Source organism: Amia ocellicauda, chromosome 16 (assembly GCF_036373705.1).
Source record: "Amia ocellicauda isolate fAmiCal2 chromosome 16, fAmiCal2.hap1, whole genome shotgun sequence".
Lineage (NCBI taxonomy): Eukaryota > Metazoa > Chordata > Actinopteri > Amiiformes > Amiidae > Amia > Amia ocellicauda.
In genome coordinates, this window is record NC_089865.1 from 4,656,122 (window position 1) to 4,671,576 (window position 15,455).

At 40.1% G+C, this 15,455-nt stretch overlaps 1 protein-coding gene across 3 annotated transcripts in view; it reads right to left on the reverse strand.

Annotated features, from left to right (window-relative positions):
- LOC136711978 (nck-associated protein 5) overlaps positions 1-15,455 on the reverse strand; it is a 187,571-nt gene that overhangs the window by 161,230 nt on the left and 10,886 nt on the right. For all 3 annotated transcript variants that reach the window (XM_066688605.1, XM_066688607.1, XM_066688611.1), the window contains exon 3: positions 11,858-11,976. In XM_066688605.1, coding sequence (XP_066544702.1) covers positions 11,858-11,926 — 69 coding nt within the window. In that variant the 5' untranslated portion in view covers positions 11,927-11,976. The remainder of the gene's footprint in view (positions 1-11,857; positions 11,977-15,455) is intronic.

A 15,455-nucleotide genomic window follows, 5' to 3' on the forward strand; every position in this document is an offset into this window, starting at 1 on the left:
CTAGGATGATTTTATATTTTATTTAAGTAGGGCTGTTCAGAAGGGATTATTTTCCTTATAAGTGTTGTGTTTCCTAGTGGATATGGACACAAGCAGCATCTAAAACCTCAGGTAGTAAGAGTGCTTTTTAAGTCATGTTTCTACTTTATCAATGTCACTGTTATTCAGTTATTCAATGAATTTATAGTTAAGGTGAAATGCAATCAAGTTTAAAGTGATTTAAAAGTCAATGGGATGATTAATATGCTGTGTCACATAGAAAATAGACACAATAACTGGGATTGTAACTGACTGCCACTGTGCACAAGAAATACATAAGTTAAATAAATAAATGAACTCGGCCTATTAGAAATTAGCACAGTCATCACAGTCCTTAAGACAAGAAATACAAATTCTGTGTGCATTGTCACTTTCTAGTTAATTCGTTGGAAAAACAATCATACATTTGACAAATATAACTGAAGATAAGACACATTTAAGATATACTTCTATAGCAATAGCAAAGGGAACATTTCTACACGTACACCTCTGTCATTTCAAAAGCTGTGATTAGAGTAACTGGTGGGGGGGGGAGGTAAAGTGACCTACAGCTTGACACTAAACCTTGCCCCTTCACAGATACTTCCAAAACCCGTTCTTCAGAAAGACGTGTCTGATTCACTGAGGCGAGACTTTCATGCCCATTAGAGTCACAGTCTGTGATTAACTTAATTACTGCCTTTTACACCTTGATGTTTTTTAATGCCCCACTCACAAGGCTTTACTCAACTGGCTGCACGACATGCCCCTGTTGGTATTAACTGCCCTCAGAGCTGGATAAAATGAGACTAATCTCAGTAAAGATGGCAAAAAATATGCAGTTTGAAATCTGCCAAGTCAAACGATATTGTCATGAATGCGTCACCAAAAAAAAGTTTATTTAAAGCGTTGCCTAGCTTTGTTGCATTCTCAGTTGCCTTCTAGTAAAACAGCAGTCTTCCTGTTTAGTTTAATTTAATTTCAAATACAGTGTAAGCATGCCCTGGGCATTGAATGTATTTATTGAAAGTAGTTAAATAACAATGCATAATTGATTCAAAATCACAATAACTTTTGCTTAGCAAGGAATAAAAAGACAGCGCTTGTTAAATCGATTTCCTCCGGGATATCTGGAAGTCAAGTCACGGCAGCTCATAACACCATCGCACACGATATATTTGTTAATTAACTAAGAATATGGGTTTGATTAACTATCCAGAAGGTCTTTTGGATGTTTTCCCAGAGGGACAGAGCATTAAAATTACCTGAGCCAGACGTGCTGAGTGCTCTGGTTTTCTGCTTCACTATCCTACGGATCGCTCTGCTCTAGGCCACAATGCATCTCTATAAGTCAACACTGAAAATCACTCTGACAGCTGCTTAAAACTGTATCTATTGTTGACATATCCATTTCAATATTTTAAAAAGCACAAAGGCAGAAGTGATGGTTTTAAGTGCATCTCGTGTTGTACTGTGACCACAAATATTTGACAAAGTCATCCCGTAATTATTAGAGTATTTCGTAACATAAAGAGAGAACACTTTCACAATATCTCACAAATATATTATAAAAGACTTTACAGCTAACTGTAAGATGCACCTACACATTTCCAATAAATCCCATCACTTTAACACAAAAAACAATGATAGATATCAAGCAATAGTTTGTGTATACAGTACATTCTTTAATATATATATATATATATATATATATATATATATATATATATATATATATATACACACACACATAAATACATACATACAGTGTCTATAGAAAGTCTACACCACATTTCAAACTGTTCACCTTTTGTTGCCTTATACCCTGGAATTAAAATGAATTAAAATTGTCTTTTTAAAATGTGTTTAGCTACACATCCAACCCCACAACTTCCAACTGAAAAGAAATATAGAAAAATACAAATATATAAACCCACACATACACACATATAAATAAATATATATATAGGTTGGGAATAGCGATTTTTCAATGGTCATTAAATACATTCAATGTGCAATTTCCAACAACCGAGTGCATTCAATTTTTCATCGAGGCCTGCGTTGAGCAAAGTCAACGGGGCAATAACAGCAAAGTCAATCAAACCGCAGTCAAATGACGAGCCAAGGTCACAATGCTATGTTTAGAGCTTTAGAACAATAGCTCTCCTTAAAATTGATGAAAAATTCTTTTGGTGGAGCTTCTACTTTTTAATAAGATTGATTTGACCTCATTGACTGGGCTTGTGCATATTCCCACAGCGCTGCGACACAACGCAAGCCACACAACCACTGTGGGTATGTGAGGTATGTCGACGGCTCCTCGATGGTCTTTTGTAAACAGTCAGAGGTGACGATACCCCTGGTGAGAAGCTCATTTTGAAAAGCTATTCTGTATATCTGAACCCTGGTGGTGTTGATGTGACTATTAATGTGTGAAGCGGCCGTCCCATAATTGACTATTTCAGATAGCTGAGTGAAGGTAAGACCTCGCTTTAAGCATCATGTTGCCAATAACAAGGAGCTTAAACACAAAGCTGGAGACGGCGGCAAATAAGTGTGTCTGCCGTAGTGAGGAGAGAACAGAGAGACCCTGGATGGGCAGAGAAAGAAGACAAAGTTAGTGAGGGTGAGGATGTGTGTGTGAGGGGTGTACACTAGGAAAAGTGTTTCCACAATCATCAGTATCTATAGGGAATCACCGTGATTCCCAATTTGCACAGATTTCCAGTTGGCTTTGGGTTTTTACTGAGATTTGTGACATTTTTCATTTGATTTGACACCAGATAGTTTTATCCACAGGTTATCTGACCATTTTACAGGAGCTACTGTATAATTTCAAACCTGCATGTTGTGTGTATTTTTAGTCCTGGGCAAATACAGCATGGCAGTATGATTTTGGCAATAAAACTGGAGGAAAGAAGGAAAGTGTGAAAATACAGATCTCAAAATTGAAAGAAGATGCATGTGGAAACAGGAATGGCTATACAGGGAATCTTTCTGTTTATGTGTAGCCAAGATACTGGTAACCTTTCACTGTTTATAGCCCAAACCACTTTTCTTAATGCAAACCAGTACACAACGATTTCTGAAGACCCTCTCCTCGGCATATTTGGATTTAGTCACAGTGTAGTTGTTGTCTCTAGCATAGACACCTGTGCATTCCTCTAAGTCTTTTGCGTTAATCTCATTTGCTTAATCCAACTAACAATGAGTGTGTTGCAATTCGGCGAGTGTTAATAGGGGTTTAGCAATTAAAGAGATAAAGAAATCTGGGGAAGATTAGTCTAGACGTGGTAGTAGGTCTGTGCTGTGTACTCCTCTTTATGTTTAATTTAAAAAGTGTCTGCAAGTCAGATGTGCTATTGTTTGTCCATTTTTTGTTGTTTTTTTTAACACAATGAAGAAAATGGATGTAGATCCAGTGGGTAGAGAGAGATTATACACGCATTTGAGCAGGTGCCAAGGGTGTCCTATAACAGGTTATTTAACCTATGTCTGTGTTCGACACTAGCACTGTGTTTTCAATGCCGTCTTTTTAGGTCACCGTGCCACAGAGCCAACACATAGTTTACTCAGAAACCAATTCAGAAATGGCATTGTTCTCAGAGACTAACTACAGGCCAGGATTACACAGGGGGTTAACCTTAAGTGTCACATAAATAGGCAAGCAGTGACACTGTTGAAATTTGTTGCCGCAAGACAGATAATTAGCGGCCATGCTTTTCATATTTTATAGGAGCTCACCGTGGCACCAATGCTTGTTTTATGCAAGAAAGTAAAAGAAAAACAACTTAGGTTTACTCATTTGCTGTTCAAGCCTCATATTAACAGAGCTACAAACGTGTGATTTCTGAGCAACACGTTATACTGAATTATCAATGGTTACAGTCTTATATCCTACCCTTTTCATGTTTTTTATAATAAAATGTAATAAATAAAAGCTGATACTGCTGCAAATACCCACCCCCACCCCCAAATGAGCAAACACTGTCAATTGCCACTCGAGTCTTGGTGCATGGTCACGGGGCAAGAACTGAGATTGACAGTGATCGCTCAGCCCGAGGAAGCGCTCTCAGAAATCCACAGTGGCAGGTTTGGCCTGCGAGCTCTTTTCGCATGAGAGCCTTTAAGGAGAATGGCTGGAAATTGATTTGTCGTCATGCGCTGTGATTTTCTTTTAAATGAGAATCCGATACTTTAAATCTGTTTGGCAAAAGTAGTATGTAAGACCATAGTAAATGATGGCTGATGCATTATGGGGTGGTGTTAAGATTTGGGTACATATGAGAGATATGATGATATATTACATTTGAAGCAAGATAACCAGGCCTAATTAATAAAAAAATGTTTTATTGGGGAATATATTCAGAGAACAATGTATGACTGGAAGTGATTATGCAGCAGAAATAAGGAATGCCAATCACATAAAGAAACTGAGGAGGAATTGAATTAAACAGACTTGAATTAAATGAAACAACTCAAAAATGCACTGTTAGCCTTTAAACAAAATACAATAATGAGTAAACAAGACACAAATGCTGTAACTCAATGTAATTTATGAAAATGATTACAGACTTTATATCGCATTGACCAGAGATAACCTCTAGTTGGAACCCATGAATAGAAACAAAGTATCTAATTGCTCATCTGACTTGGTGACATATTGTGCTTTACTAGACAACACTTGGCAGGAGTTTCACACGACGAATAAAACCCTTTAAATAACCTACCCTGCTAACAGTTTCAGATTGTTCTGCCTAATGGAAAGAGTTGCCCTTACCTGTCCCACACAATGCGTCTCCTGCCTCCTGTCTAATCTGCTCTGTGTCAGATGTGCGCCACAAAAAGGTGTCCGAATGGAGGAAGTTTTCTTTCTCCTCCCCTTGCTTCACTCTGTATGTAACACTGTGGGGCATAAAGCATGGCTCACTGCCCCTCAAACCCAGCTCCACCCCGCAGTCTGGGTGTCCCAGCTGTGGGAGAGCGGCTCCGTGGCAGGGCTGTCAAAAACACTGTCAACTTACTAAACTAAAATCCTGAATTATTTCTACAGAAGACCAAACACAGTGGTCCTGGTAATTTGGGTGAACTTTAAACTGATAATGATGAATAAATAAAAAAAAACAGCAGTTGATATTTAATGCTGAATATGTATCTCTGCAATATCTTTCTGCTTCCCCACCACAAAATAACACCAAGCTGCTACCCCCTGAGAAGCCTCCTGGTTATTGCGGTCACCTGGGCACTGCTCCCCGCATCACTGACTGATCTGCATGTTTATGTGCAAGCAAGTATTGAAGTACAAGCCTGTACTTTTACACTCTTCAGCAGGTTTCATCGGCCTCCTGCAGAGTTTTAATGTTCCTGTTTGGCACTAGCCGTCCTCACTGCGCTCAGAGAGAGAGAATATGAAGTGTTGATTTCTCCGAGCCAAGGTGTCTTCCAATTAATGAGCCCTTCAATGCAGCATGTACTAAACTGATCTGCTGCCAGACATCCCCTCTCCTGAAATATCATTCTTTTGTCACCATGTCAGTACTATTCTTCGATTATCCCAGCGCCACTGATTTAAGTTTCAGAGTCCAATTAGACTCCAAGAAAACAATGTCTCCTGCAAAGGGAGGATTTATCTCAAGGTGATAACTTTCTTTTCAATAAGTAAGGTGTATCTGCATGTAGGATAAAGACACAACACTAAAGTCAACAGGCATAAATCCCAGTTCGGTTCAGTTGGAAACACTTGTAAAAACACCCGCAAAATAAGATTGTTCACCCATAAGGTGTCGGTTACGGGATATTTCTGAATAAATGATCACAAACGGTAAGTTGACATTTAACCAGTAATCTATAAAAATGTATTATTAACCTCTCTGTTCATAAATCAAGTGCTCCTCTGGAGAATCAATTAGAGTAATCAATGACCTCTGTGCATCGGCGCACGACCTGCACGAAATAAATCTTGCCAGAGACAGGTCACCCGAGCTTCAATCACAGTATGATGGAGGCTTTTTTGTTTTAAATTTCAGTCTGCGGGCGCTAAAGAGTTAACCCAGAAAAGCACAAAGGTTGTATTACATCTATGAATTGTAAATTGGTCTCAAACCCCCTTTCTGGCACCTTTTTATGTGCCATCAGATCACAGATACATAAATAGGCTCAAAAATGTCAATGCTTTTGCAGAAAGAAAACAAAATCTTTCCAGCACAAACAAAAAGAAATACCGGCGTACTGTACCTCGGTGTCGGCCCGGCTCCGGCTGCAGGGTTTCGACTTCTGAATCGCTGGATGCCTATAGCCAATTCTCATCCCCGAACACAGATGCACACATCCTAGGGTCACATCCCCAAGCGGCAACTACTCGATAAGATACACAAAGCCTCGCACAGTTCCTACCCTCGGCGGTCATAAGCAGAGTCACACAAAACCAGTATTCATTCCCAGATGGCTCCAGATTAGCCAAATCGTCCTAATGTAAGTGTCTCCGGCAACAATGCTAGAATAAAGTTTACTGGAGACCAGAGAGGGCTGCCTTGCCTTGCAAACAAGATCCTGTTCTCCGCTAATACCACCCTGTCAACACCCAGGCAGAGGCACACAAATTAATGTTAATAAGCACCTAGAGAAAGCGCCCGGGGGATTGTTAACTTGTCCGTGAGCAGAAATATCTCCTCACCAGCACATGTCTGAGAACAAAAGAGTCTTATTTCAGTGGCCTATTGAAGGGGGACCTCAGTGAATGGAGAGAAACTTGAAGAAGAAAAAAAAAAAAGCATGAATAGCTTCATAAAAGTGTTACGGTTTTCATAAGCAGCGAGTGAGACAACACAAGGAAAATGAGGCCTTTGATCTTTATCGCTAGCCTCCTTTTTTTAGCGCTCACACCCCCTTTCTCGCCACAGATCTTTCTATCGGTCTTTGAAGCCCTGTTTGTTTATGACCATCTTTTAACAACAGCTGAATTCATAATTTCCCTATAGTGCATCGCAGCCCGTCAAGGAAACTGCATGCGGGTCTGTTTCTTATTGAGTATCGTACACAAAGAAACATGATACAATTGAACAATAAATTAAATTATTCAACAGATAGGAAGAATATTTACATTTTAGTTGATTCAATTAATTCATTTTTTTGTTCAAATCTACAGATTGTGTGCTATATACAGTAGATACATATTTCCACAGATTGCAGTCCTGTTTCAGTGAGTTTTTTTGGTGGTTGTTTTTGCTCCGGCTCTTAAAGTCAAGGTCAGTTTAATACTATGTAAACCCAAGCACCAGCATGCACCTCGCTAATGGTTTAAGAGAACTATCCCCTAAAGGTAAATCCCATCAATCTCTGTGGCTGGAAACGGCCAAGTGTTATAAATGAGTGAAAAAGCAGGCAGTGACACCATTTAGGAAACATGTTTTTGGAAAAGTGCAACCAATGGGGCAAATGAAATGCTACTGTGTGCATTAAACCAAATTAAACATTGGAATAAATGTCTGTATATATGGATATATATTTTAAAACTGCCGTCGCGTCTGCATAGGTCTGGGTGTGTGCTTCACAGCTTTGATATAAGATATATTTGTTATAAAAATGCTGGCCCATAAAGCAAACAATATGACAATACCATAAATACAGTCACTAACCCAGCCCAGCATTGTAACGCTACACAATGTGTTTCTCAGGGGACACGAAAAAGGGAAAGTTAGAAAACAAAGCTTAAATCGACAACTTCCTGTCTCTATTAGTCTAACACTGGGCCATATTTAAGGTTTCAATAAATCATTTAATATACAAAAACTGAGTTACTGTGCCTAAATTCACTTTATAATGCATACCCATAATGAATTACATTTTACATAAAGAAAACACCCATAGAACAACACTGAAAATGAAATGTAAATTCTAGAGTACAGGTTGGAAATGTTCATTGGCTGCTTTACTTGACATAACCGCATTTGAGTGAAGACACCTTTAGGTCTTTACTTTGACCTAGTTTAAGTCCTGCATATTGCAGCCAGCCTGAACGCACTGTTTTCTCTTAGCCGTGCATTCGTGCTTTCTGATAAATAAACTGCATCGCTGCGTAATAATATGACTAAGTGCAACAGCACAAAAAAAGAAGAGAAGAAAAAAAATCTGGCTTCAATCTGGCATATGGCTCTCATGGAACAAAACTCAGCTGTGAAAATAAGTCTCGCCCCAGTTCAGTGCCCGAGTTAAAACTACTGTTTGGCCAGATCTTTTTGCTGGATGTCAGAATGGTTAGTCGAAAAGGAAGTAGCCGGTCATTTGATATGTTCGAATCAGCACAATTGATCTGACAATTATTCCTAACATTTGTTTTCAAAATAAGTTAGGCATCGTATTTCTGCAGATGTGAGAGGCCACATGCATTGTACCTGGATTTGCAGATTTCCTGAAAGCAGATATATATAGCGAGAGAGACAAAGAAACACTGTAAATCTGTCACTACGACCAGGAGTAAATACAGTTTGGTCCGCCTCGAGCAGCTGGTGCCGGCTCCTGGTGTGTGCGGCCCAGTGTTATTACTCAGGTGAGTCTCCCTCTGTGTGGGGTCTGCAGGTACGCTGCGAGGAGCACTCAGATGATTTCGGAGATTAGATATTTAGAGAATGGAAGGAAAAAAATGCTCTTGGATATTCATAACCACAGAAGCATCACATAAAAGTCGCCGGTACTCCCAATTTGTTTTCCACATCAAGTTATCCTTAGACTACCCCTTAGAAAATAAAAAAGCCTGAATTTTGATATACAAGCATACAAGTGTAGGCGATCAGTCCCCTGCAGATAAAGCTCCTCTGAACAGGATGTTGTGACACAACAACTGCAATAACTCGAGTTTGACATCTGCCATTATGCAGTAAGTTTTTAAAAAGTTGCTTATATAATAAACTCGATCCCGAAGAGTGGATTATATCACACTTAGACGAAAACAACACACAAAGACGCATAAAACTGTGATTTTCGAATGAGTGGGACCTTTCTTTGATCCAATTAATACAGTTCACTGACTGTGAATTTGTGAAATATGACTTATAAACCGAGCAAGCGCTCTCATTAGCATATCTGGCAATTAATAGATTTTGCAGTATGGCAAGTCAGCGATTTAGCCATACGTTCAAGGCCACTGCAATAAACAAAACTGACCCTTTGGACCTACAATCGGACACAGTTTAAAAATAGTGTAAAGCGTGACTATTTAACCTTGTCAGCAATGCTTGGGTGGCTCACAGGACACAGGAATTAAGAAATATATAAGCTGAAGGCCTCTGATTAGCTGTGGTTTCTGATTGGAGGCTTTGCTTCTGCAGAAAAAGACTATACACCCCCCACACTTAACCCTAACCACAGAAAGCACACCTTTATACATTCATACAGAGGCTTTTCAAAAGGCAATCGAGGAGAAAATATACAATTTTTAAGAGCCATTTTCTAGACCGGTTCGAGTCTATTATGTGCTTGAGAACACAAGTTACCTGTAGCTAATATCACAGCGTTGAGTGCCTTGGGGGTAAATTGGGGTAAATGTCCATCACAGCTGATTGTACAATGACAGGATGGAAGCTACTCAGGATCCAGCTATAATTCATAGACCATAACTCATACGGTGCTTGTCATTTTTCTATCTGAAAACATTAGACACAAAGCAGACCATCTAGCAATGTTACAGAAGAGAAAGAGCGACCGTGTCTATTCAACGGGAGATAATTTTTCAGGAAATTGTCTGTGTGATGATGAAGGAAGAGAGATCCCATTTCAACTAGAACTAACTATGCTGCTATTGTCTGCCTTTAATAGGGCATCCCACCACATTAAAAATCAGTTATTAGGGATTTATTATTTATTTATTTATTAGGGATTATAAAGGCCAAAAGCCTCAAACGCAACAAACTCGGCTCCACAGCTTCCCTTTGTCTTGTTAAGAGACGGTCTCTTCCTTTATACATTAATCATGAAAACAACCGCACTAATTGACTCTAATTGCGCGGGCATCTAAGTACAAGTTTGATTTTAAAGCCAATTACCTCAAACATACATGATAATATATTCAATGTGCTTTATCATCTGAACACTAAAATAATGAGAAGTTGGTACACTAGCAGCGGACTGGTGAGGAAGCCTGCCCAGAGGCCGAAGCCCGTTAGGGGTTAGGCCTCAACTTGATTCATGAAAAGGGGGCAGGGAACCAACAGAGACCCGCACACTGACCGTAACACGTCAGGAGGAGACGTGGGGACTTTATCCAAGTTTTCAAAATCATGAAAGGCATCGACCACATCAAACCAGAGGAGCTTTTCCAGATCAGCAGGGACACACGCACCCGGGGACACAAATGGAAATTGGGCTTCAAGGCATTCGAGACAGAAAACAGGAGACATTTCTTCACAACGAGAAGCGTCACAATCTGAACAAACTCCCCAGCGATGTGGCTGAAGAGACAGTTTGGGAACATTCAAAAACAGACTGGATAGGATCCTTGATCACTTAGTTATTAATGGACACCAAACAAGCATGAAGGGGGGAATGGGCTCCTCTCGCTTGTCAACTTTCTTATGTTCTTATGTATGAGTTTGGTTTGTAGAAGTGTCTTTTGTTCTGTTGCTACAAAACCCACATTAAATAGTACGCTCAGTGAAGTGTGGCATAAAAATCATGAAGCGCACACTTGTACATACCCCGTTGTTTCACAGACACCATTGTTCTCCTTTGACAGACAATTCAAGTGTGTAACAGGGTTTGTTTTGTGAGACACTTCATCATGTCTCCCCCACTTTGATGGATCTCATCACGAGCCTCCGAATGGGAACTCATGCTGGGTGTGAGCGCAGAAGAAAGCGGCTTCAGAAGATCGTATCATAAGATCTGTTCAAGACGGGCGCCTTGACATCTCTTCAGCTTCCATGATGCAGAGAAGATGTCGTTTAAGAATGCTTCAGTTACCTTACGACACACTCAGCATCTGTGGAAAATCTCTGATATCTGAAGACCTTTTTGGAAGCCCCCCATCTTTTATTCCAGCATCAAGCGAGCCTCACTTTCAGGAGCTACAGCACATAAACTTCGGGCTGGAGGGCGGACGATGAGAGATTGAAAAACACTAATTTTGCGTATCAAGATGGAGTTTTCAGCATGGTCCTCTTGATGGAAGGAATGTACGAAATGGGCCTTGTATTTGTGTAGATGCCTAAAATAATAAATGTTGCCGAGTCTCATATCCTCTTAGGACATGGATTGTTTACACGGTTTAGGGAGTGTATCTCCATGAGGGAGATCAGGGTTGAAACCTACCAAATCCACAGCTGCCCAAAGCAAAATATGACAAACATTTAGTGAAACAGTGCCTCTTTGATATTGTGAATATGTCATTCCCACGGACGCCAGCCATAAAATCCAGCGTGTTTCCTGTGTGGCATAAAGTGCTGTTTATTTTTCCTGTTGTCTTAACCCCCCCACTGTGTTTATTACTTTTCAAATTAACCTTTCTGTCCCGCCTTCAAACTCAAATTGGATGTGCAAGCACTGGCAAACTATTTTAAAGGCAGACTAAAAAAATATATATATGCAAATTAATCAAATGAAATCTGCGTGAGGATGCATTTCCCATCCCTTGAAATTGAAAGTCTCATTCGAATCAATAAGCAAATACCAGTTTAATAAATACACAAAAATCGCCAGGTTCCAGCATGAATACAAAAGATGACCACCGCACTCATTGGTAGGCAGCGTGCGTCTCCGGCTGCCGGCAGCATTTGTCTTCCCCGTTTGCTTTTGCTAACTAACAAGGTTTCGCCGCAAACGCCGACGGCATGAACAAACGCACTCTTACCACGAGACTGCTGTCCAATGACAGGCGCTTCCACAGTTCCCTCTTCTCCAGGTGTCTGCTCCCTGCCATGGCCCCGGCGCTGGGGGTCTCTCAGTGACTCTCTACACACCTAAGAACCACTGGGAGGTGAACAACAACAGAGGAAGAAAAGAGAGACCAAAGGCATGTTGTTAGCAGTGCACCGCTGCAGCCGAGCGTCTGTGCAATACTTTGAGAGCTACACCGGCAGAGTTCAGAGTCCATTCTCTCGCTGCCCGATTGCAGGAGGCACTGTCCCACATGTGCGCGCCTCTCCCCTCTCTCCTTCTGTCAGCACAACAAAGCCGGACATGCCCGGAAACGTGCAAGGGGAAGTGTTAGAAATATCTAAAGTGGGGATCATCCCGATGTTGATATGGTCTGCATTTATCTTTGTTCACCCCTCTCTGCAACCCCCCACTCCTCTGTTGTTCTAACCCTTTCCAAACAGAGCTGGGAAAGGCGATTGCTGAGCCAATCGGGGGTCTGTGGAGAAAATAAACAGTTCCCTTCACGCACACCAGTCCTGTACAAACTGTGAACCGCACCGATGACACTTTCATCAATAGAAGCAAAGCCTTTCTCTTCTTAAAACTCCAGTTACGTCCATGGCAAGGAGGTTCTAGATCAGAGCAAGAATACAGAGTTTTTCTGAATGTTTTGTTCCCCAAAGCCTCCCTTTGGTATGCAGGTAAATAAGCAGTATGACAAGCAAAGTGCCAGTGGCAGCATAACTGAAATACCTGCGACAGACTCAAAGACAGCCAGGCCTTTTATGATCTGACAATGTTGCGCTTCATTCGGATGATTTAAAGGCAAGATACAACGGTGGTGTTTTTCCGAACAGCAACAAAGCATCCTCTGTATGAATCGCTAATTTATTCAGTCAGAGACAGTGTCTGTAATTGTTTTCTGTGTAAGGTAATATGAAAACCGTATTAACGTGACTGATGTATCGTGAGGCTTGAAGTAGACAAAAACTGCTGTGAAATATTTCAGTTTGAGTCTCCAGGTTTCATAGTTACAGATTATACATAACGTATGTTAAAAGGTTTTGAAAGCATAACAAAGACAGGCAGAAAATGTGTTACTGTTCATATTTCTCCATTTAAATTATATGACCTCCACTAAACAGAACAGTCTTTTTCTGTGGGTTGTTATCAAACGCTTTAAACAAAAGCTGCTCTTTTTATAAATTTGGGAGTCCACTTATTCAATTATTAAAACCTCACCATTGAAAGGGCAAGAAAGCCAACCAGCAACACAAACAACCTCTTAATGTACCCTTTGTGCCTGAGAGTGAAATAATAATCTTCACATGAGAGGTTTTGCACATGTTAGAGTCTGCAGCCCGATTATGCATTGACACTGTGAGATTGTTTTTTTTGTTCCTGTTGTTTTTTTTTTCCCTATGCATCCCCAAAGTCATGCATTGAAGCCTGGCGGCAGAATAGTCCATTTGCATTTGTTCCTCGGTTCTTAGAAACATGTTTAATGCTTCTTTTAAGAGTGATTAAAAAAGGAAACTTGTGCTTAGCGGGGGACAAAAGTACAAAAGACTTTTGCTGTGTGAGTTGGAGACAATTGTACATAAATATAGCCTAACTTGCAGGTTTTGAACTTCTTAGAACTCCAAGGTTATGCAATATAGATATTTTAAATGGGTTGTGGCTAAAACATTTACCACATGAACGACAGGAAAGAAAACATCTGAAATCACCACCTCTGTGATGCGGAACCATATTCGTAGGGCTGTAAGACTGAAGTAGAAGTTATTATACTGAGTTTTACATTAGTCTTACTCATTGCTTATACTTCAGCAGAAATAATATACATAGTATGCGCAGTATGTGAAACAGGCCTTCAGGAATGCTGGGAAAAATAAATAACTAAAATCAACACAACTTCACCACAAATATGCACGACTAGCTACAGCGCATAGAAGTCATAGCAGAGCTCCAGGTTTCAGGTTTTTGACTCGCCAAGGTGAGAGTCAGTTGATATCGGGCTTCACAAGTTAAAGAGAAAACCAAATTCATGTAATTGCACTCCCAAAATATATATACATCTCTCTCTCTTTCTCTCTCTGTCACAATGAAGCAGAAATAATTTGGAGAACAAAATAAATACAGCACAGTTAAATCAGGTTATATTTAGGCCTCTAATTTGTCACTGAAAAGAAACGATGCAAGTTTGTTGGGGAATCAACTGAATCCTGTTACAGTAAACGTATGGCAATCTCCTTTTAAATCTCCAATTAAATAAACAATGCATGAGAAAACTGCTCCATCTGCTTCAAATCTGCAAAAATGCTCAGTGGTTTTACCGTAATATCCCACGACACATTGGGACCCACTGCATTTAATGATGAAAAGTACATAAATTATTATTATTGTTATTAAACTCTATTAAAAATGCAATATGAATGACTAATAACTAATCTGTGCATTGCATATGAAGTAGACAAACCGCGTGGCTTACCTTTTTGGCCTCATAATACCGAACGTAACATAAAATCTAGCTATGATGACCACAAAGTATACACTTACTCCAAGTCCTTTAAAATAATGAATACATAAATGGATACTGTCATAAAATTAAACAAAATACCTGACTACTGACTCCTGTACAGAGGAGCTCCACTCGCCTGAAGTTTGCTATGGACTCCAATGCTTCCTGTAAACAAATTTAAACTGCATACTTTTCATTCGGGTTGGCTTAGTTGCAGCTGTGCAGCACAAAAAGCCCAGGTAATAAAAGGCTTAAAAATCAAGGGAGCTCAGAAATATACCAACTGGGCCTTTTTGAAAATCCAAGCTACTTGCCTGGTATTTAATGCTTCTACCTTTTGATTCTTTTTAAAAAAGCACTTGGCTTGCCATGTGAAACTCCAGAGAGAGGGGGAAAAAACGAACATCATCAGCACCAACGAGAACTTGTGCCAGAAAAGATTAAGGGATTAAATCTAGCAGACCAATTAATGTAGTCAAAAATAATTTGAGGAATTCAAATAAAGCATACATGATATCCACACGAAAATCAGAAACCTAGTGGGTAATGACGGCTGGGAAAAAAGGAAACTTTTGAATCTAGGGAAATGTATATTCAGTGCTCAGACGGTATAGCAAAAGTTAATCAACATTAAGTCTCCACTTGATCACACAACCATCCACATCATCGTGCGGGCCAAGTTCATAACGGATAAGTCAAGATTATTAAAAACCTTCAACCAACCCACCGACTGCAAATCTGAAAACCAATACTTGATAATAGGAACTGTCCACTGTGGCGAAGAAGTCTCAGGTAAACAGAGGAGTTTGGGTTTGGCCAGCTGTTTTTTTTATCCAAGACACAGCTTTTACGCTTCCAGAGAAGGAAGGTGAACGAAGCGGCTCAGAGGTCTCTTTGAAGAGGATGTTTTCGGTGACAGCAAAAGGGTGGGATTGGAGCAGAACGTGATCTCCACAAACTAGATTAATTAGTTTAACTGAAAATGCTATTTATTGGCATTGACTTCCCATTCGCCCGATCGTGCTCGTTTGGTGTCCATTAATAACTAAGTGATCCAAGGATCCTATCC